We start from the raw sequence: 22,813 nt of genomic DNA on the forward strand, positions 1-22,813 counted from the left end.
TTTGGAATTTCATGGCAGCAAACGTCTCAAAAAAGTAGGGGCAGGGCAACAAAAGGCTAGAAAAGTAAGTGGTATTGATGAAAAACTGCTGGACAAGTATTTTGCAACCAATTGCATTAATTGACAACAGAACAGTAACATGGCTTGGTATAAAAGCAACAATTTCAGGAAAATGTCCCTCAGCTTAACCCCTTAAAGCCTGAAAATATAAATAATAGCCAGAAAATTCAAATTTTTTGGAAATGAAATGTTTATTTCACTTTTTACTGAAATCTAAAAAAAATCCAAACTTCCATAAAATTTAACATATATTTTTTTGTATATCATTTGATACATTAGGTGTTTCTGGTAACTGATAATCCACTTGAGGGCATTTTTATCATTTATCTGATTGTATTCAGAAGTTTTTTTTAGTAACTTATGATCAAATTGATTAGAGAGAGGTATCATAAAGGTATGTATCAAATATGCGACAACAGGCATTAAGGGGCATGGACTCAGGAGCACTTCCAGAAATCACTGTCTGTCAACACAGTTCCTTGTGCAATCCACAAATGTAAGTTAATGCTGTATTGGGTGAAGGACAGGAACCAGAGCCAATGTTGTCTTCTCAGCACCAAAGCTCATTTAAAGTGTACTGAGGCAAAATGGAAAACTGTTCTGTGGTCAGATTAATCAAAATTTGAAATTCTTTTTGGAAAGCCTTGTGCTAGAGGAGGGGGTCCATTCAGCTCGTTATCAGTGCATAGCTCAAAAGCCTGCATCTCTGGTGGTATTGGGTTGCATTAGTGCCTATGAAGTAGACGGCTTACACATCTGGAAAGGCACTGTCAATGCTGAAATGTAGAAAGAGGTTTTGGATAAACATGTGCCCCCAATCCAAATGTCTCTCTGAGGAAAGGCCTTGACTATTTCAGCAAGATAATGCTAAACATCCATCATAACAGCATGGCCTCACAGTAGAAAAGTCCGGGTGCTGAACTGGCCTGCCTGCAGTCCAGACCTTTCACCAACAGAAAACATTTGTAGCATCATAAAACGTAAAATCCAGCAAAGAAGACCCAGGACTAATGAGCAGCTAGAATGCTAAATCAGACAAGAATGGGACAACACCCCTCTCAAAACACAGGCTATTGGTCCCTTCACATTTCCCAGCCATGTACAGACTGATAGAAGAAGGGATGCTTCACAATGGTTAACATGGCCCTGTCCCTACATTTTTGAGATGTATTGCTGTCATCCAATTCAAAATTAGTTCCATTATTTGATATGCTGTTTATATTCTATTTTGAATAAATTATAGGTTTATTAGTTTCCAAATCATTGCATTCATCCAAATCATTCACATTTCTCTGGCCCAACTTTTTTGGAATGGGGTTGTAAATAATATACTAGATAAATATACAACATTTTGCAATTATAATGTGCAACAATAAGTAGATTAGAAATGTTAAATGTGCTTGATGTTACTTCCTGGTCACATGCTTCTGGCTGAAGCGCTCAGATCTTTGCCCATGGTGTTCCATTGGCTGTGGTTGTAAGTTGCACATGCCTTAAGCTCCTCGCCAATACTAGAGATTGAAGCTCCTGGGTTGCAGAAACGATGTCCTCTTGGATGAATTACCAACCATCATTAATTCTGTCTTGTTTCTGGAACATCTGGATCTGACCCAGCTTGGGTTTAGATAGGTTTAACAATTTAACGCACTTCTTGGAGAAATTTAGGAAGCATGCTATTATAACCATCTTTGCTTTAAATTTGACCACAAACCTATCAAACACAGATGTTAAACAGGCATTTAAACTTATTTAACTCATAGTGTAATATCTGTTGATATATCTAACATATCTGAAGTATAAAATTGGGATTTGCTATATCCCCCATATAAAAATAAACCAGTAACCACTGGATTTAAGACACCATCTCATCACTTCTCAGATACCTGTATATCATTGAATGTTAGGAATTAGTGGTCAGTCTCAATGCAAAACACAAACCAAGGTGTGCTTCCACAATAAATATCTAAAAACTGTCCAAAAACTTTACCAACAAACTCCTGATCCACAACCACAACAGTTCATTCTCTTAACTGCTGGTCTGTGCTCTGCTCTTTACTTCTATCACTCCATGGTGTCCTTCTTCTTCATGTCTCCCCAGCTTCCTGGTCACCCCTGCTGTGTCCTTCCAGGAGAAACCAATCACCTACAGCCTTCTCATCAATCCCAGCAGCCTTTTCTCCATCACAGCCGAGGCTGGAGAAATCAGCCTGACCCGGCCTATCGACTACGAAAGCGACCAGCACCGCTACTTGCTACTGGTGCGAGCCAGCGAGGGCCTGGACAGCCTAAGTAGTGCTGCAGAGGTTTGTTTGTCTCGTGAAGTCACACTAATTTCTCCTGTTAATGCAGTGACTGCATGGTGTTTAGAACTCAAAGTTTCTTGACATTACAGGGCTTTCTCCTCAAGTCTTACAGTCTACTGACTACAGCAAATAATATCTGACAAGTCTTCAAATTAACAAGTCTCCTACCAGCGGGGTGATGTCATTTCACTTGTTTGATCTGCTATATTTCAAGTTGCTGTCACTTTATTCTTAGAGGAGGATTGTAAGAGGAGCGCAGTGATAGTTTCCTGGATGACAGCTTTTGGGCTGTAGTGAAGAGTAGTGATTATGATATCTTTCAGACAATAAAATAACCACACTCAGTCATAAAATCTCAAACTAGTGTGAAAACAAACTTCAGCATGATGTGCTTACATGCTGAGTTGTTGTTAGACCTGATCCTATTGATTTAAGGAGGCTGTGCGAGTGGAGAGAGTTGTGTTGAAGTCAAAATGATGTCCTGGTTCAAGCTCCTCCTGATGGGCCTCCTTTAAAAAGTGAGCCATTGTGAACTCAGCAGTGCTACATGGCCTGTAATCCTGGTGCTCTTAGCCTGAATTGATTGAAAAAGAACCAAGAACCTAAAAGACAAGTGAAGACATCAGCTCAGTCAGAAGTTATGAGATTTGTCTCCAGCCAAATCCAAATAGACTTGTCTGTCTGGACTGACTGCTCTGGATTCCCCCATGACTTCTTTGTGTTGTCAGGAGGTAAGAGAGAGAACAGCGGCTGACCGCTGCAGGCAGCGATGCATCTGCTCCGGTTTCCATCATTACTCTGGCCTCAGGCTAAAACATGTCCTGCTGAACCATCTGTCCTCCATTGCTCCGCGCTGAGCCCCGGTGGACTCCTGAGCACCGAGAGCCTCTTTGTAAAGAGACAAGGGGATAGAGCAAAGAGGGAAACTTTAGAAAAGCACATATAGATTTTGGGTAAGGAGAGAAAAGGGACTGAATAAGGAGGATGGGAGAATATAAAGTAGCAGCTGTTCTATATGAGCCCTTTGTCTGCGCAGCTTTAGCTCTCTGCCCTCACTATATAGTCTTAAAAAAAACTCTTCTCAATCTTGGGACCCATCCACTATCATATGACAACCATGTAGGGAGTGTTGGTGAACTGTTCAGGCATTTTTTAAGACAGCAATCAAGAGATAAATGAATGCTAGCGCTAAGTACCCATAAAGCTTAGCAGCTTTGTACAGTTCTGTTAGCAACTTGAGAAGAAGCCATGTGTTTAGATTAAAGGTGTCCAAAGTTTTTCCACTAAGGGCCACATACTGACAGTTATAAGGATGGTGGGGCCACATATACCTCATCTTTATGATACTGAAGTCAGAAAATCCAGTCTAATTTACATAGCTGTCTTGGAGTTTTACGTTAACACAACTTATTTTGTTAACAACCTTTAACTGTTTGGTCTCACAGTGTAGAAAAGCCTCCATTAGGGCTATGAAGGCATGGATAGCTTCATTAGAACGGCACAATGGAGGGCTTCCAGAGGGAAAAAAGGAATTAGCTTAGATTTATTGGTCAAAAATGATCTAACTTTAAATAACTTGTCTCTTCTTGTTGAATACAGCAGTATCTGGTGTTCAATCATGGCACCAGTGTACACCGTGTTCCAAATTATTATGCAAATGATATTTTTCTCTGGTTTCCTAAATAGTAAATGCAAAGGACAGTCAGTATAATTTTCATTTCATCACCTGTTAGAGCATAATTCAAATTCAGTTAAACAAACCTTCCAATGATAATGATTTTTTTTTTTATAAAAAAAACTCAAAATGCACTGTTCCACATTATTACACACAACAGAGTTTCAAAGCATTTTATAGGTTGAAAAGAACTTAAAATGGTAATATGTTGAATTTGCAGTATTAGGAGGTCATATTAACGGAAATCAAAAGCTATTTCAATCAAAAACATCTTAACAGACCAAGTTACATGTTAAGATAGTAGCCCGTCTTTGATATCACCTTCATTATTCTTGCATCCATTTAACTTGTGAGTTTTTTGAAGAGTTTCTGTTTGAATTTCTTTACAAGATGTCAGAATATCCTCCCAGAGCTGCTGTTTTGACATGAACTGCCTCCCACCCTCATAGATCTTTAGCTGGAGGATGCTCCTAAGGTTCTCAACAGGGTTGAGGTCAGAGGAGGATGGGGGCCACACCATGAGTTTCTCTCCTTTTATGCCCATAGCAGCCAATGACACAGAGGTATTCTTTGCAGCATGAGATGGTGCATTGTCATGCATAAAGATCATTTTGCTACAGAAGGCACTGCTCTTCTTTTTGTACCATGGAAGAAAGTGGTCAGTCAGAAACTCTATATACTTTGCCGAGGTCATTTTCACACCTTCAGGGACCCTAAAGGGGCCTATCAGCTCTCTCCCCATGATTCTGGCCCAAAACATGACTCCGCACCCTCCTTGCTGACGTCACAGCCTTGTTGGGACATGGTGGCCATCCACCAACCATCCACTACTCCTCCATCTGGACCATCCAGGGTTGCACGGCACTCATCAGTCAACAAGACTGTTTGAAAATGAGTCTTCATGTATTTCTGGGCCCACTGCAACCATTTCTGCTTGTGAGAATTGGTTAGGTGTGGCTGAATACTAAGTTTATACACCACTGCAAGCCTCTGGAGGATCCTACACCTTAGGGTTTGTGGGACTCCAGAGGCACCAGCAACTTCAAATACTTGTTTGTTGCTTTGTAACGGCATTTTTGCAGCGGCTCTCTTAATCCCATGAATTTGTCTGGCAGAAACCTTCCTCATTATGTCTTTATCTGCACAAACCCGTCTGTGCTCTGAATCAGCCACAAATCTCTTCACAGTACGACGATCACGCTTAAGTTTTCATGAAATATCTAATGTTTTCATTCCTTGTCCAAGGCATTACAATATCTGACGTTTTCTGCAGCCGAGAGGTCCTTTTTCTTTCCCATAATTCTTGAAACCTGTGGCCTGCTTAATAATGTGGAACATCCTTAAGTAGTTTTCCTTTAAATGGGCTCACCTGGCAAACTAATTATCACAGGTGTCTCAGATTGATTTCAGTGATCCACAGAGCCCTGAGACATACCATCCATGAGTTTAACTGAAAAACAAAAAATTAAATGTTTATGACACTAAAATCAAATTTGCATAATAATGTGGAACACGGTGTATTATTTAGTTGAACACCACAGTGCTGGGCCCAGGCCCTGCTGGCCCTGCTGGCCCTATTGGTTGTTCAGTCCATGTGCCTTGAATTTAACATAAAAATTGTAGTGTTTTTAGAGACACTTTTTAACTTTAGTTGTATGAATTTGGAGAAAGAAAGCAATTTTCTTGTTATTAACTTTCAACAACAGGGCACAAGTTTGTTAAAGTACCGACATCATGATGAAGAACTGTCAAAAGAAAAATATGAACTTTTTAGGGTCAGTGCTCAAGAGGAGGAGAAAACAACTTTTAAAGTGCTTTTTTTTTGTTGAATGGAGGTCAGATTGATATTTTCTGATGAATTTCGGGTTGTCAGAGGATTAAAATTCCACTGACTCACAAACCCAGTGTCGGCTTTTTACACATTTTCCAAAACAGTGATGAGTTGGATTTATATGTAACACAAAAAGATGTACATTTTTCAGTATATTTAGAGTTTAGATGTACCTGAGCCACTGTCTTGATTCTTGTTTGGGAATGTGTGTGGACCCTCCAAAAGTCATATGAGAGGAGAAGGAGAGTTCTGGGCTGACTTACTGAATGATTGCTGGTGGTGTTTTTCTCATGGATGGATTAAATAATAAACTTAAAAGCCTTTCCTGCTAGGATTTTATCATATTAACAAAATTGTTGTGCTCAGTAAGTGATGTATGACATGATTAATCCCCGTTCATTCTCCAATCTCATTTTTTCTGCAGTAAATTAACAAGATTGACTCATTTTTTGACAGCCCTGCTACAAATAGTGATTCAGTTTTAATACATAAATACTGGAATTCGTACAGTCATGAAAATAAGACAAGTCGTGACCTGGAAAACAGCCATTTCCATGCCTAGAGAAGATTTTCAAAAGTGAGTGAATCTCAGGACAGTCATGGGCATCAGCTTGATTAAAGCTTGTGTATTAAAATTTATAAAGGACCAAAACCCAGAGGAGAACAGAGCACTTTCTTCAAATCCTCAAAAACTGAGCAAAGAAACCTCTCCAGCTGGAGACAAGCAGTGCTGTGGGTCACTTCTGGAGCATGGGAGATGTAAGGCCGCTGTTACCCATTTCACAGCAGAAAACATACAACAGTCAGCTTTTTCAATCAGTGCATTCAGAGGGAATGAAAGAAAAAAATTCACTGCTTCAATGGCATAAAGCTGCTGTGCACAGAGTGAAAAAACACGTTCAGAGAGAAGTGAGGCATATGTTTTCACCGAGCGCTCAAGGCTAAAGAGGGGAGACAAAGCCAAACTAAATGTTACTGTCTAGGGGACAGTTCAGGCTTAACAAGCCGAGTCCATTCTTCTGTGTCCTAGAGAAAAAAATACTCAGAGTATTTTCACAAACCAAAGACATCATTCTTATGAAATCCAAGTTATCTTGACAAGGCAGCTGAGGAACTTTGGGTAGACATGACATGTTATGCCCTGAACTTAACTGCAGAAAAAAAAGGAACTTGTTATGGATCAAAAAGGAAATAAGGGAACAAAAATAGTATTTTTTTTTTTTTTTGCCACAAGGTGCAAATAACTTTTGGCCTCATTGAGCTGTCTTTGTGTTTTAAAAGTAAAACGAGCAGTGGTGGACTTATTTCACATTATTGTGGTTGCAGGGAGATGCTGGAGTGGTTTAGCAAAAGTGTGTTTAAAGGGATGATATGGATTTTCAGCAAAATCATGGCCCATTGTAAAGTTAATCTGTGATATTTTTTTTTTTTTTTTTTAATTTTTTTTTATTAGTAGTAGTAGTTTTTTGACCTGAATAATAACTAGAGTTATCAAAGAAAATTTCTTATGTATTTATGCTGCAGTGTATATCCTTCTTCAAAATGTAACCCCCCCCCCCCCCCCAAAAAAAAAAGAGTTACAGGTAAAAGTAACTAAGATGGGTTAACAGAGGAAATAAATAGGCAGATTCAGGAAAATTGGTTAAAGAAGGTAAAATTGGTTCAAAGTGGCAAAAATGGGCATATCAAATAGTAAAATGCAGTTAAAACGGGAAAAAAACAGGCATAAAAAGTGGTGAAAGTGGATTTAACAAAGGCCACAATAGGGGAAAAGTGGCAAAAATTGGTTAACATCGGTAAAAACAGGCATAAATTCATTGAAATTGGGTTAAGTGGCAAAAAGAGGGCAGAGAAATGGTAAAATAGAATGATAAAGTGGCAAAAATTGGAAATAAAGTAGGCAGGATTGGGTTTAGGGTGGCAAAAATTGTTGTAAGGAATAATGAAGTAAGTTAAATTTGGCAAAAATTGGCATGTAATTTGGTGAGAAGAGTTAAAATGGGCAGAAAAGATAGCTGATAAAGGCCTTTAAAAGCAGCAGTAAAAGTGGCTATGCTGTGTTTAAAGGAGCAAAAAAAGGGGGATAAATACAAAAGAAGTTAAAAATGTGGCAAAAATTGGGAAAAAGAAAAAAAAGAGGATAAAATGGTTAAAAGGTGAGCAAAATTGATGAAAATGGAAAACAAAAGTGGCACAAATTGGCAGAAAGTAGTTAAAAGGGGCTAAAAAGTGGCACAAGTAAATGATTTCAGCACCAAAACCCATTAATGGCCAAACACACTTTTCAGCTCCAAAATGAGGTAACTTTTAGCCAAGATGCTAGCACCACTGCTACTGATCCTACACACATGCTGTGATACCATCAGTCCATTACAACAGCGCTGATTCTCTGGGTTTGTCAGGGCCCAGTCTACCCTGTGAACAGGTCTGCCCAGAGGATCTCATGAATCTGAAGACAGCATGCTATGAGTCACTCTTCAAGGATTTGATTTGGTTCATAGTCATGCGCGTATATTACTTAGGCTCCGACTGTGCTGCTCAGAGATTATGGACATTTTCTCTCTGCATTTTTCTTGTATACATTAAATCTGATTGTTGAAAAAGCAGCTATTTTGCCTCTACTTGGATCAGTAACAGCTGCTTTACATGCAATTATAGTGACTGACAGTTTAACTGTATCCTTTATCAAGAGGAAGCGAACTATGTCTCTAGAAGTGATGCTTTAAACAGCTGTGTTTATCTTAAATGTGGCTCCTGTGATCAGCACCTTATGATTTAACTTCTTTTAAAGTTTGCTCGTCAGAGGAAAACAGCTGCATTTTTTTGTTTTCTTAAGACTGTAGAAATAACAGCAGTGCTTGGCTGTCCTTCTGCAGGGAGGTTGATTTTATGTTGCTTTTCAGAAATGTGTCTCATTTGTCTCAAAATGGCGAGCAGAGATGGTGTGTTTGTGTGGACCGGAGTCACTGAGCATGTCTTTAATTTGCAGGTAGTTTCCAAGTTTCTCCCTCCAGGAGTGATAGCTCATCGGCACCATTAGTTACCTAACCAGCCTGAGACCTGCCTGCAGCTGCCTCCAGAAAGCTCATCGTGCTTTATTACAGCTGACTTCCCCTCTCTTCTCATTCAATCTTGCTTCTGCTCACACTCAGTATGTACACACGGAGAGCGTTCATATATCTCGCCCAGCCTTCGCCATTTCCTGTCATAATGGCACAAAGGCCGGCCAGCATTGGCATGCAAACACAAAATCAAACAAAGATTAAGAATCCCTGGAAAACACAAACAAATCACCTCAGGGAGATGGTCAGATATTGTTCTGTGCTTCATTGCTTTGGAAGCTGATCTTTGCTGAAGGATTATCTAATATTACAGAACTTCATCTTACCTACTGGGACCTAATACCGCTGCTATTTACACTCCCTCCACAAACGCATCGCTACAGCGAGATGTTGTGAGCTTGTGTGTTGACCGCTGTGAGCAGAACCGAGGCCGGGGGGTCACAGAGGCTCGCCTGCCAGCGTATGTCTGTATTTATTCCTCCTGAATGCTGCGAGCAGGCAGTCAACATCTGGTAGAAGATGCTGTATTTGCCTTCATGTCCCTAATGAACTCAGCAGCATTACACTCACTCACACAGACACACCATACAAATTCATCTTTGCACACTGATCCACTCTCATTTGTTGGCTCAGGGCTTCTGGAAAACTGCACCTCATTGCATTCTGTGCTGATCTACTGAAGTGAATGCGGTGCCGACTCTGCAGCAGCCCGCTCACTGAGGAGCAGTAAATAAACCACAGGGATCAGGATCAGGGCATACTTTTGGAATATGTTGGGGGAAGGCCTTTTTTTTTTTTTTTTTTTGGTTAGGGACAGGGTTAATTTGGGTTACTCACACATGAAAACCTCCACAGCTCCAAAGAAATCCAATTCCAGATGCTGCCTGAAGTAGTAATCCCAGATTTTAAATTTCATAACTCTAACCCAGTGTGACTTTTAATCTCCAGCTTTTCCTCTTGTGATTGCCTGGGCAGTTTTAGCACATGTGGAAACATCGACAGCATTACTGAAACCTGCATGTGATCAGAAAAGCAGAGAAGCTACAGTCATTTCTGTTCCTTACATCAGTGGTGCTGCAAGGCTATGTGGGCCCCATGGAGGGACATCACATCGGGCTCCACCATTCCAGTCCAAATTAACCCTGCTAAATAGACCCTTCACTAAGGCTATCCCTAGAATGGCCACTGTCCAATCCTACATGAGCAATCATAACTGTATACGGGAGGCCTGTCAAGCTTTCAGCAGAAGCTAGTATGCCAAAGCAGTGTGCTTGCTGGACCTTCAAATCTGACAGCCAAAACTCCAAATGTGAAGTGAGGTGTTGAAATTTGCCATTTCCCAAAGCTGAACACTCTCAAGGAAGACATCAGATATGGATAACAGTGTCTGCAATTTATTTTGGCTAGCACAGGGCTTATGTTAAAGTCATATAATGAAAGCTAACTTCCATTATAATTCTTGCGTGTCAAGACATATTGACTTAGCCTGCTGTGCAAGAGCATGGTTGTTTTCCTATGTTTGCCCAGCCTGGGTCACATTATACAGAAAACAGGTGCATCTAAAAAAAATTAGGATATCATGTAAGGGCAGAGCTTTAAAAAAAAAAAAATAATAATAATAATTGGATGAACATTCTGTCTGTCACATCTTTAAGGGCCAATCAGAGCAACAAAACGCATGATGTAGCCGCTACTGAACCATGGCAACTGTAGACATGTCAGTACACGACTTTTGTCATTTTTTTAAGGAAAAAACTCAATGCTGTTCTCTGTTCTTCTTTTAACGAAGAACTGTCGTCAAGATCTGATAAAACTTTCGCTTTAGCAGCATCCAGGCTAATCTCTTCCACCATGATTGCACAGGTCTCTTGTTGCTGCTTGCTTACATCATGACTCCGCCACACCCAAAAGTACTGCCCCTCGCTGCTGTTTGGTCCTGTCACTTTCTAACCGAGCCCAAAATGTTCAGATGGGAGCTTTGCAAGATGGATTCACCAGTGAGAAACATGGAAATGGGCGAATCCATCTGCTTTGCAAGGTTTAGCCATCCCAGCATCTCCAAACAATATATATAACATAATTCTGTTTTTTCTTTATTTAAATTAAGGACATTTTGGGTTAACCACTACTTGATATCAGAAACACAACTGAGCAAATAATTTTGTGCAACACTTTCTTTTGGCTTCATTGACAGAACAATGAAAAGATCGATTGTGCTTGGCTATAATTGACCCAAGTGAAAAAATTCATTTTCCCATGATTTTCTTCACTTTCATTCAAATTTCCATATATTCTAGCTTCATCTCATAAAAAGTGAAATATTTAAGGACATTGTTTTGTTTTGATTTTTATGATTATGGCCTTCAGCTCACAAAAATCCAAAAACCACAATCTCAAAATATTAGAATGGGTCTCCTGAGACATTCACTCACTCTGGTTTAATTCACACAACTGCAATCATGGGGAAGACTGCTAACTTCACTGTTGTCCAGAGGACAACCATTGTCATCCTCCACAAGGAGTGTAAGCCACAGAGGGTCACAGCTGAGACGACGGAGGCTGTATCAAAGCGTATTCATGGAAAGTTGACTGGATGAGAAAAAATGTGGTAAGAAAAGGAGGGTAAACAAGAAAGATGACCTCAGCCTTCAGATGATTGTCAAACAAAGCAGATTCAAGAACTTAGGAGAGCTTCACAAAGAGTGGACTGAGGCTGGAGTCAGTGGATCAAGAGTTTCCACACCGAGACGAGTCCAGGAGATGGACTACAAGTGTTGTGTTCCTAGTGTTGAGCCACTCCTGGATGACAGATTCATCAGAGTATAAACCAAGCCATGAGATCAACAAAACTTCCTGCAGAGCTCAGAGACAGGACTGTGGCAAGGCACAGATATGGGGAAGACTAAAAAAAAATTCTGCTACTCTGAAGGTCCAAGAGCACAGTGGCCTCCATAATTCTCAAATGGAAGAAATTCGGCACAACCAGGACTCTTCAGAGAGCTGGTCACTCGGCCAAACTGAGCAATCAGGGGAGGAAGGCCTTATTAAGAGAGGTGACCAAGAACAAGATGGTCACTCTGACTTAGCTCCAGACATCCTGTGTGAAGATGGGACAGAGTTCCAAAAGGACAACCATCACTGCAGCCCTCCACTGATTTGGGCTTTATGGCAGAGTGGCTGGATGGACGCCTCTCCCCAGTGCAAAACACATGAAAGCCAAGCTCTGGCAAAAGGTCTGAATATTTATGTCGATGTGACATTTCAGTTTTTTTTTCTATTTTTCATACATTTGCAAAAAATTCTAACATTCTGTTTCACCTCACCATGTTGGGGTACTGTGTAGATTAATGGGAATAAAACAATTTGCATGACTGTAGCATTTGGCTGCAACATACTTCTTGATGTACTACTCTATAAACATTTAATGTTTTTTTTTTGTTGGCCTAAATGAAAATAAAAATCAATGCATGATGTAACTTTTTTCTGCCCCTCTGCTCGCCATGACTCAACATTTATTTTAAAACTACAAATCAGAATGAATCTCCATGAGTCGTAATGCTGTATGTCATCCTCGATTTTCTTCACTATACTGGTAGATGTTTTTTATTTTATTTTGGTAGAGCTTTTAAAATTCTGAGACAGACTTTAATATAAATATCTGCATGATTACAATATCAGCATTTTTGCCTCACATATCTAAAGAAGCCAGATCTTATTTCTCTCCAGTGAGCTTTGACAGTGTTGAACACAATATACACACACTGTTTAGTTAGCGGATGTTTGTGTGTCTGTCCACAGGCTGCTCCTGCAGTGAGTGATCTGTGAGTCAGACAAAACAACAAAAAGAGAGCGTGTGTCCAGGGACTACATCTTCAGAGTTCAGATTGAACACAGCGCTCTGTAAAAGAGTTTGTTTGGATAAGTTTACAGACCACAGCAGGCTGCAGGAGACAATGCAGAGACAATACAAAGGTCATTGTCATCAGGAATGAGCGGGGTCATGGCTTTGCTAACCATTATTGTGTTAACAATGGCATTATTAATAATTATGTGTTGCTAATGTTACAATAACTGGAATAATCATGAACAAGACATCAGCTTTGTGCAGTGTCAGCACTTTTGAATGCTTAAGAGGTCATGAGATGTAAAATCCCACTTGAGTCTGTTTTAAAACTCTCCATAGAAACTATTTTCAGAATCAAGCTTTATTGCCAAGAACATTTTCACATGCACAAATTCTGACTTTATGTTTGGTGCAAAATCAATCACTGCAGAGGAAAAATAAAAACAGTATGATGCCATAAAAACTGCAGGGCTTTTGCTGACAGAGAAGAATTAAACAGAAATTAAACATCAAAAAAGCAAGGTAGGTATAGTATGTTGGTGATGAGGTTATTGTACATTTATCTTTAAAAATGATATAAAAGACAAAAAGTGTCATACACCATAGCCCATTAGATATAGTTATGTTTGTAAGTACTAGGACAGCAACACTACTTTTTACTTTCTCTCTATTTTCCACCACATTGAATTTGAAATAAAACAGTCAAGTTTTGACTCAAGAATTGACTTTCATTTTTAGTTTATGGGGTTCCATTATCAGTTGAAGTAAGGAGGCTTTAAATAGGCTGAACAAGTCTAGCTGATAGATAGCATACATTCTAGAAGAGGATAAATCAATAATTTGGTTCATTCTTGAAAAGGAAGAATAAGCTGGCAGGCTCAGTGACATCAAAAAGTTGATGAAGCAAAACCCCTCCACAACTTCTCCTAGAGAAGGGGTGTCCAAACTATGGCCTAGGGGCCAGATGTGGCCTGCAGTCCATTTTTGTTTGGCCCTCAGCATATTGTTCATATAAAATGAAACATGACCCACATTTGAACATGAATATTGTGCTTGACTGTATTAAACTTTGTAGTTCCAGCACAATCTGGTGCTACCATGTTAATTCTGTAAACAAACAGTTTGACAAACATGTATTTATGCTTTCTTTGTGACTAAACAAGGACAACACTGAATACTGAACACATTTTCAACCAAAATAGTCACAATATATTGATTTATAAGTCCCCAATGGATTACAGTAGCAAATAGCAGTACCAGTAACACTTTAGGGCCAGAGCCATTGGTAGCCAGGGCTGAAAAGGGTCCCCGGAATCCTGAAAATGATTTGTCTATTTTCCTTGTCAGCTGTTAACTAGCCATTAAGACTTTAAGTTACTTTACATATCTTAAACTAAATTAAAATTGGTTTTTATTGGTAAGTAATATGAAAATGGCCCCACCATCCTTATATATTGCTGTATGTGGCCCTCAGTGGAAAGACTTTTGCACCCCTGTCCTAGGGGGTTGATCCAGTTCTGCTCAAATTTGGTTTACTTGTGGAAGACAACTTACTGACAAAAAGTTAGCAGACTCGTATACAAAATTAAAAATTTTAAAAGGCATTGGGCATGGGAAGCCCTCAAACTAACATGATTTGCCATGGAACAGGAAGTAGTAAGTTGTACATACTCTTTACTTACTCAGAATTTGTTGGAATAAGAAGGGTCAAGCCATCATTTTTATATGATTATATTTTGTTACAGTCATTTGGCCCTCTAGTGTAAGAGGAAATGTCATACTGGTACTCCAGGAGGTTCTGTTCTTATTCCGTCAATTAAATCCCAATCACCTTTGCTCAGAAGACCATTAAAAGTTGTTCTTGATGTATTCAAAAATCTTTTAGTGTAAGTCAAAGATTGCATCTGTTTTAACTCTACCAGCATAGGCACATTTCTTTTTGAAACGTAACAAGCCACAGCATCACCTACTGTCAGCATAAAGTTACTATTATTATCACCTGGGATTCCATTCCTATGTATTGAACTCTACATGTTTTCTCAGATACATCAGAAGATGTTCCCCAACCACTATGGCAAAAGCCACAAAGCTTTGCAATATGGCAGCCATGGCATTTTATTTATTTATATATTTTTTGTTCACCTTGAAACAGGAAGTAGTTCTTTCAGGGGCTGAAAATACATTAACTGCCATGAATATTGGCTGGCACAAATCCGGTGGAGTATTTCGAAGTTTAACATGGGTTTTATGGTGGGCAGGCCTAAATTACTTAATTGCGCCCCCTACAATAATTTTTAAGTCCAGCCCCAGCAACACCCACAACCTTGACTAGTGAAATTTGGCTGGCATATTTGCAATGTCAAGACTTTTACAATTGCTTTGTTTAAGCATATCACCAAATTAACAGCAAGTTGACCCTTTTAAAATGATTGATGATAAAGACTGGTTAAAATTGGAAATTTGCAGGGCTCATTTTGGGTCACCTGTTATGAAATCTAGTCAAACCCATGCAACATTTTTTGTAAAGCAGGAAATGAACTGGTAAAATAAAAAATTAAAAAAAAAGTTATTTAGCTCATATACAAACCTTAACGCAGGGGTGTCCAAACATTGTTTTTTTTAGGGGCCACATACAGAAATATATAAGGATGGTGGGGCCACTTTTATATAGCTCACCTTGATAATAAAGTTAGTAAAAACAGTCTAATGTTGGTGAAGGTATGCTTAGTGATTGGGTATGCTTAAATGGCTAGCTGATGGCTGACAAGCCAAATAGCTAATCTTTTTAAGGCTTTTGGGGAGTCTAATCAGATTTTAGGGAGTCCTAGTCATCTCTGACTATCACTGGCTCTGCCCCTGGAACATCTTAATCCCCTAACATTATCCATTAGGGTGTTATAAATCAAGGTATCTTTATTATTTTGGTTGCCAATATTTTTACCCCTCATAATGTCGTCTCAATTTTATCCTGATAAAACAGCAATAAATCCTTCTTGTCAAAATGTTTGTTTACAGTATTAGCATGGTAGCATTGCCTTGTGCTGAAACTAATAAGAATAATACAGTGTAGCACAAGCTTCATTCTCTAGTGAGGGCCATATTTTATTTAATTTAAAGAAACTTTTAGGGGGCCAATCAAAAATCGGTGGCAGACCACTTTTGGCCTCGGGCCATAGTTTGGACACCACTGCCTTAAAGGATGTGGCCCTGGCCAAAGTTTGATCTCTCACCACACAACAGGAAGTTTCTGTAATTCAAACATACTGAAAACAGTCTGAGACTGTACTTATGTGATTAAAAACCACCACTTATGCCAGCATTAAGTATCTGTCATAGCAACACCCATGGGTAATGACTATTAAGACCTGCATCACATGATCTTAACCTTCTGCAGCTGATAGACATCACTGCGGCCGCACAGTTTGCGACTTTGCCTTGAACCTAACATGCATCAAACCTTGATGCTTGCAGCCCAATGTTTTTAAAAAACTTTTTTCTGTTATTTTTTTCTCAGTTTTTCCAAGTTATTTTCCCCGAGTTAATCACCTCCAAAACACAGCAGAATCTCTCATGCAGACCGTTCAAGGAAGCAAACATGGCCCAACTGTTTAGTTTAATCCAGTTTTATTATGTTTGTTTGAAACACTTGGAGATACTCATGAAAACGGCCGTTGGAGGGTGAGCCTCATTAGTAGCAGCAACCACATTCAGGTGAGAGCTTCAGCCTCAGCTGGCCGGTGTATGAAATAAATTTTACTCAGAAAACCAGAGAAAAAATTTAACTCAAGAAACAGACAGAGCAGGAAAAATTTATTTGCACAAACCTGTCTGGTAATTCTGAGATAATCATGTCAGACTCAGAAAAACACAGCAAAACTTTATTTTTTTCACGTGGATGCGGTACATTCTGTTGAAATACACCAATATATCAACACTGAAGGGCCCATTTCTTTTCCTCCTGTAAGAGTCTTGTGGCATCTGATTTGACACCTACAGTTGGAATTAGTGGCTCTCATATCAAATTGGATTATAGTGAAGGTCAAACTTTTGTCTCCTGCTCACTAAGTTTTTGTCTTTTCATGTCCTCCTCAGGTTCGAGTAATCATCATCGATGAAAACGACTGTGTCCCAGAGTTTCTTCAGTCCATTTACAGCAAAGATGGTGTACCAGAGACGGTGACGACTGCAACCTCTCTGCTGCAAGGTGAGCCATCAGGGCAAATGTTCACAGATTACTTTGTTTTTCCATCAATACCAACCCCCATCACGATTAAACACCCATTAAAAATCATTCAACTTCACGAGCAGCAGTGAAATGATGTCTTAAAACAAAATTATGAAAAAAATTATTGACAAAAACAAAACATTTCATTTGTTCTGCTTACAATGGGAAAAGTGTTTCTCTTTTTCTTAAGCCTTTGTGTTTCTAAACAGCCATCAGAGAGGTGCATTACCAAAGACAGCTGCCTTTGTCATATGTTCCAATTTAATTTCTCTGATTTTAAACTCCCACACAATAATGAACATGTGAGAGTGTTTTTTACTAAGATTGTCCTGCTAACCAGCTCACAAAAACAACAAAAGAATGTGAGGAAAACACTCTATTACAGTATTTCCCCTCTGACAGCAGACTGGTAGCATGATGACTGCGTACTCTTTGTGACATTGCACTTTTCATTGTGGCATGCATGTTAAAGGTCACATATTTGACCCCTTTAAGACAAGTTGAGTTGGTCTCAGAGGTCGCTGAACCATGCCTGTGAAGTTTGTTGCTGCAAAAACACTCCAGTATTAGATTTTTGCATGTCTAAAAACCCCTCTGTTTCAGCCCTGCTCAGAACGAGCTGTTTCTGTGTCTGTGGCTTTAAATGTTACTGAGCTGCCTGACTCCAGCCCTGACTCCTCCCCTTTCAGGAAATGGATATAGCTCTCCTGATCCTCCTCTCAGCTGGCAGCTGATCAGGAGAGGAGGGCAGAACTTTCCTCCAAGTGGGGAGGTCCATCCGAACCTGGGGTGGTGCTAACTCCCCACATGACATCATGAGGGGAAGATCTAAGATTGGCTTGTTTCAGCTCACATTTTCTGAAAGGTGGAAAAGGGCGGGGATTGTTGTGATTCTTGGAGAGATTGTGGACAGGCCAGAGGCACATGCTGTTTTTAGAAAAAGTATATTTTGCATAATATGTGACCTTTAATAAATTAGGACTTTTAGACTGCCTGCATGATCCCTTTGTCACTGATAAGTGCTAAAAATCTTGGAAGTTAGAGGGCTGTCTATTTTTACCACATGCCATGTGCATTTTTTGGCCAAAATTGACAGAAAAAATAACAGAGTCATAATTACCTTGTTTCATTAGATTTAACCATCAACACAAGCAGAATATGTTACGGGGAAGTTAAACACAGTATGATAAAACTTCTGGTTCATGCTTTTCAAAGTAGGAGACTGCATTTATGTGGAGAAACTCGCCTTGTATGTACAGAATGCTTCCAGCATAATTAAACCCTGCCCGTAGCTACTGCCTCTTTTTCTCAAATGATGCTGAATGGTCAAAAAAGCGGTTCCAGGTCTAGCAGAAATGGTGCAGATTGGATCTTTGCCAGATTTGCCTGATGACAGACATGGAATCGGGCCAATCCATCTGCTATGCAAAGTTAGAGAATTCCTTTTAAGATAGACTAATTTACAGTGGATACAACTTGCTTTCCTCTTCTTTTAAATTAAATGTGTATGTCCATATTTCAAACATGTCATACTAATCTATTAGTCAATATTCTAGTCTTTCACAGCAGCCTGATTGTTACTTGTTTTTTTGTGGACAGAGTTGTACAAGCATCTCTCTGCAACACATCAAAAAATTTTAAAGTGTTTTAAGGGACATAAACATAATAATCAATGTCGCACACATACTTATTTACTGCTGCTGTCTCAAAAAACGATATGATGTTTACATGCCCAAACAGAAACAGGGACACTTAAAAAACCCAGTGGAAATGGGGACAGCCTACTTGTATCAATGTAAATACTGTCAATGAATTAGGTCACTTTTAGGGAGGTTTATTAATGTAAAATTTGTGATGATGGACAGGGCTGTGACAGTAGGAAGTTGCAGCCAACATGCAGCTCACATGCAAAGCTGTGGCTATGCGAGCTAGCGCTGACACACCACAGCAGTCATACAGCCAGCCTGAAATGGCTGCCAGCGTAATAAATATCAAAATATAATCCTCTGTGGATAATCAGGGGAGTGAGAATTTCTCATATTCCATATGCTGTGGTTACAAAATTCCAAACTCTTTCTAAAACAGTTCCTCTTTCACCCTCCAAGCCCCAGGAGGTAAATGCTAAAGTGGTTGCAGGTCAGTGTGCTAATGAGCACCTGCGTGGGGTCTCTTATATGTAAATGTGTGAGGAGCATGACTGTAGTGGCTCTCAGTTCAGAGTAAAAGTGGCTGTGCTTTTTTAACATTCATGTGTTTTGACTGGTCAGGAAACGGAGTAGGTACTTGTCTGCACTGGCAGCCGTGAAATCACCGGCACTTCCATCAGCCGTGCTGCTCCGGCCTCTCCTTCACAGTAACGACCCAATTTCTACCCGGGGATTGCTTAAGTTCCATCTTATTTGAGGAAACGGTAATAGTGACTGAGGTGGGTTTGACTTATCACAATGTGATCTGTCACAGTGTGACTTACCACTGCGAAGCCTCGTCTTCTTTATGGGTCTGACAGACTGCCAACAAAATTTACAGCAAAGAATTTCACCCTTTTCTTCTCCTCTACACCCTCTTAAAGTGCCACTCTATCAGAAAAATGAATCAAAGTGTGATGTTTAACATGAAATAAACACATTTATTCACACAGTTTAACTACAAAAACACCAACAGACCCAGAATTGTGTGTTGACAAAAATAAAATGTAGGGAAATAAAGCGCTGCATGCAGTGCTTAAATTATTAATGACTGCAGTTATGATACCTCTTTAGAAGTGCTCATTAGCTCAAGCTTCAGGCAAAAGAAGAAAACAACAACAAAAAGAAGACCTTTTGAGTTGGGTTATATTACAATGCTGGGGATTTTTTCTCTGGAGCTTTCTCTTGCATATGCATGTTGTGACAGTCGCACTTACCATTGCTGGTGTAATTATCACCATTAGTCAAATGCAGGTTATTTAACAAGGTGAAATGGGGGGCATGCATATTATTTACAGACCACAGGATGTCACGACCGTCATGACCTTTCAAATTACCTTTACTTCTAGAAAAGTCTCAAAGAATCTCCAACTATAGATTGCATTAAGCAGAGAAAATGTATATTCACAGAGAACTTGAACTTTAAAACCCCCGTCAAAAAGATACAAGAGTCTAAAAGTCTCTAAGATTGAAATGTATATAATGCGGGCCTTACACAAAACAGATCTGAAGTGATTTAAATGCCACAGATTTAGAAAGTCAGGAGATTTTTGTTAGTGTCTGGGTGCTCCCATGATCCCAGTCATTTTGACAGATTTAAGCTGTTTTAAATAGAGATACGTATATTAAAAAAATATTTTGTACAACCTCAATTCCAAAAAATTTGGCGCAATGTATAAAGTGTAAATAAAAACACAATGCAATGATTGCAAATTCCATAAGCTCATATTTTATTAGAACATAGCAGAACAGAATCTAACATGCCAGATGGGAAAATCTTCCATATAGGGCGTTTGGGAAAGAGCAAAACTTGAAGGGTGATTGGATGAACATTCTGTCTGTCAAATCTTTATGGGCCAATCAGAGCAAAACACAAAACACATGACATTTTAGCCCCAAACTGAGGCGTGCTGCTACCGAGGAGTAAACTCCACAGAGAACTGCATGACGTGAACCATGGCAACTGCAGACATGTCAGTACACGACTTCTGTTGTTTTTGAAAAGAAGACAACTCAATGCTGTTCTCTGTTCTTCTTTTAACGAAGAAATGTTGTCAAGTTCTGATAAAACTCCTCTCCTCGCTGCTTGCTTACGTCAAGGATCTGCCACGCCCAAAAGTATTGCCCCTTGACGCTGATTGGTCCTGTCACTTTCTAACTGGGCCGAACTGTTCAGAAGGGAGCTTTGCTAAGTGGATTCACCAGTGAGAAACACAAAATTGCCATTTAATGAAAAATATTAGCTCATTCAATGGCGGCAACACATCACAGAAAAGTAGGGACGGAACAAGAAAAGGCTGGAAAAGTAATTGGCACAAATGAAAACAGCAGGATGACCATTTTGCAATTAATTGGAAACAGGCCCGTAACATGGCAGAGTATTAAAAAAAAAAAAAATCATTCTACAGAGGCAGAGTCTTTCAGACTTAAGGATGAGCAGAGGTGCATCAATCTACAAAACATTAAAAAATTGAAAAATGTAAAACAATTTCAGAAAACTGTTCCAGGACATTAAATTGTGCAGACTTTGAAGACCCCACCATCTCCAGTCCATGATATCATCAAAAGATTCAGAGAACCTGGAAACATCTGTGCAACGGATAAGGCCAAAAGGAACACCACTGTCTGTCAACAGTGGCCTTGCCATCCACAAATGCAGGTTAAGCCTTATGTGAAAATGATCCAGAAATGCTGCTGTCTCCTCTGGACCAAAGCTCATTTAAAATGGACTGATGCACACTGGAAAACTGTTCTGTTGTCAGATAAATCAATTTTTTTTTTTCTCGGAAACCATGGACACTGTGAGGACAGGCACCATCCAGCTTGTTGTGAGCACAAAGTTCCAAAGCCTGCATCTCTGATGGTATGGGGTTGTATTAGTACCTATGGTGTGTGCCGCTTACACATCTGGGATGCCACTGTCAATGCTGACAGTGGATAGAGATGATAGAGCAACATATGCTCCCATCCAGTCACCTTCTCTTTCATGGAAGGCCTTGCATATTTCTGCAAGGCAATCTTCATACTGCATCCATATAAAAACAGCATGGTTTCACTGTAGAAGAGCCTAAGTACTACCTAAGTCCAGACCTTTCACCAGTATAAAACATTTGGGGCATCAAAAAATGAAAAATCAGACACAGAAGATCCAGAACTGTTAAGCAGCTAGAGTCCTACATCAGACAACCGCAATGGGACAACATTCCTCTCCCAAAGCTCCAGCAACTGGTCTCCTCAGTTTGAAGATATTTACAGACTGTTGTTTAAAGAAGAGTGGATGCTATACAATGTTAAACATGGCCCTTCTTTTTCGAGATGTGTTGCTGCAATCAAATTCAAAATGAGCTATTTTTCAAGAAATGGTAAAAATTCTGAGTTTCAGCATATGATATGTTTTTATGTTCTATTGCAAATGAAATACCAGTTTATGAGATTTCCAAATCACTGCATTCTGTTTTTTATTTACACTTTATGCTTTTTTTCAGAATTATTGCACATACACGTGAGTATCTGTACTATCTACCAATCCACAAAATGTGAAATGAGCAAACACAGTCCTTTGTTGATGATTCTGCTATGTCCATTTTGGCAGTTTGTTTCAAATCCGATCCCTCTGTGGCTTCACATTGATGCCCCTCACCTGATAAATGTTGAAGCTGTATTCAGCCACAGTTTTGCTTTGTTGTGGAGTTATATTTATGTCTGAAGCTTTACTGTTAGATGAAACAGCTGTACCAGCTCTTTTCTTTAAACTTTAAAGAGAGATAACCATGGTGACACTAACGCCACACTAACAGTAAGCAAACATGCAATTATGGTCTCACTTCCAGTAAGTAAATGGTGACAGCAGCCTGTGCTGTTTAGAGTCTTGTACCTTTGGGAGTCCCTTTTAACCGTCTGCAGAGGCTGCTGCTTCAAGCACGATGAAAGTGCACTTATTATATTTTTGATAAAGTTCATGTACTGCCAACTTTTTTTTTTTTTTTTTTTTAAGGCTGAAATCTTGAGCAGAACCAGATCATATTGAACAGTCAACTGCTGTTGAGTGCTGGAGTTGTGAGGGGACAGTGGGAGATTCAGCCAAGGAGACAAGCAGAGACAAACAGAACAGTGAAAAGACTTACATAC

General features: G+C 39.5%; 1 protein-coding gene across 1 annotated transcript in view; it reads left to right on the top strand.

The window, feature by feature from the left end:
- Window positions 1–22,813, top strand: part of si:ch211-186j3.6 (neural-cadherin) — a 617,862-nt gene that overhangs the window by 193,994 nt on the left and 401,055 nt on the right. The window contains exons 4-5 of the mRNA XM_041792306.1: window positions 2,159–2,363; window positions 16,868–16,979. Coding sequence (XP_041648240.1) covers window positions 2,159–2,363; window positions 16,868–16,979 — 317 coding nt within the window. The remainder of the gene's footprint in view (window positions 1–2,158; window positions 2,364–16,867; window positions 16,980–22,813) is intronic.

The sequence above is a fragment of the Cheilinus undulatus genome, linkage group 1, assembly GCF_018320785.1.
Source record: "Cheilinus undulatus linkage group 1, ASM1832078v1, whole genome shotgun sequence".
Classification (NCBI taxonomy): domain Eukaryota; kingdom Metazoa; phylum Chordata; class Actinopteri; order Labriformes; family Labridae; genus Cheilinus; species Cheilinus undulatus.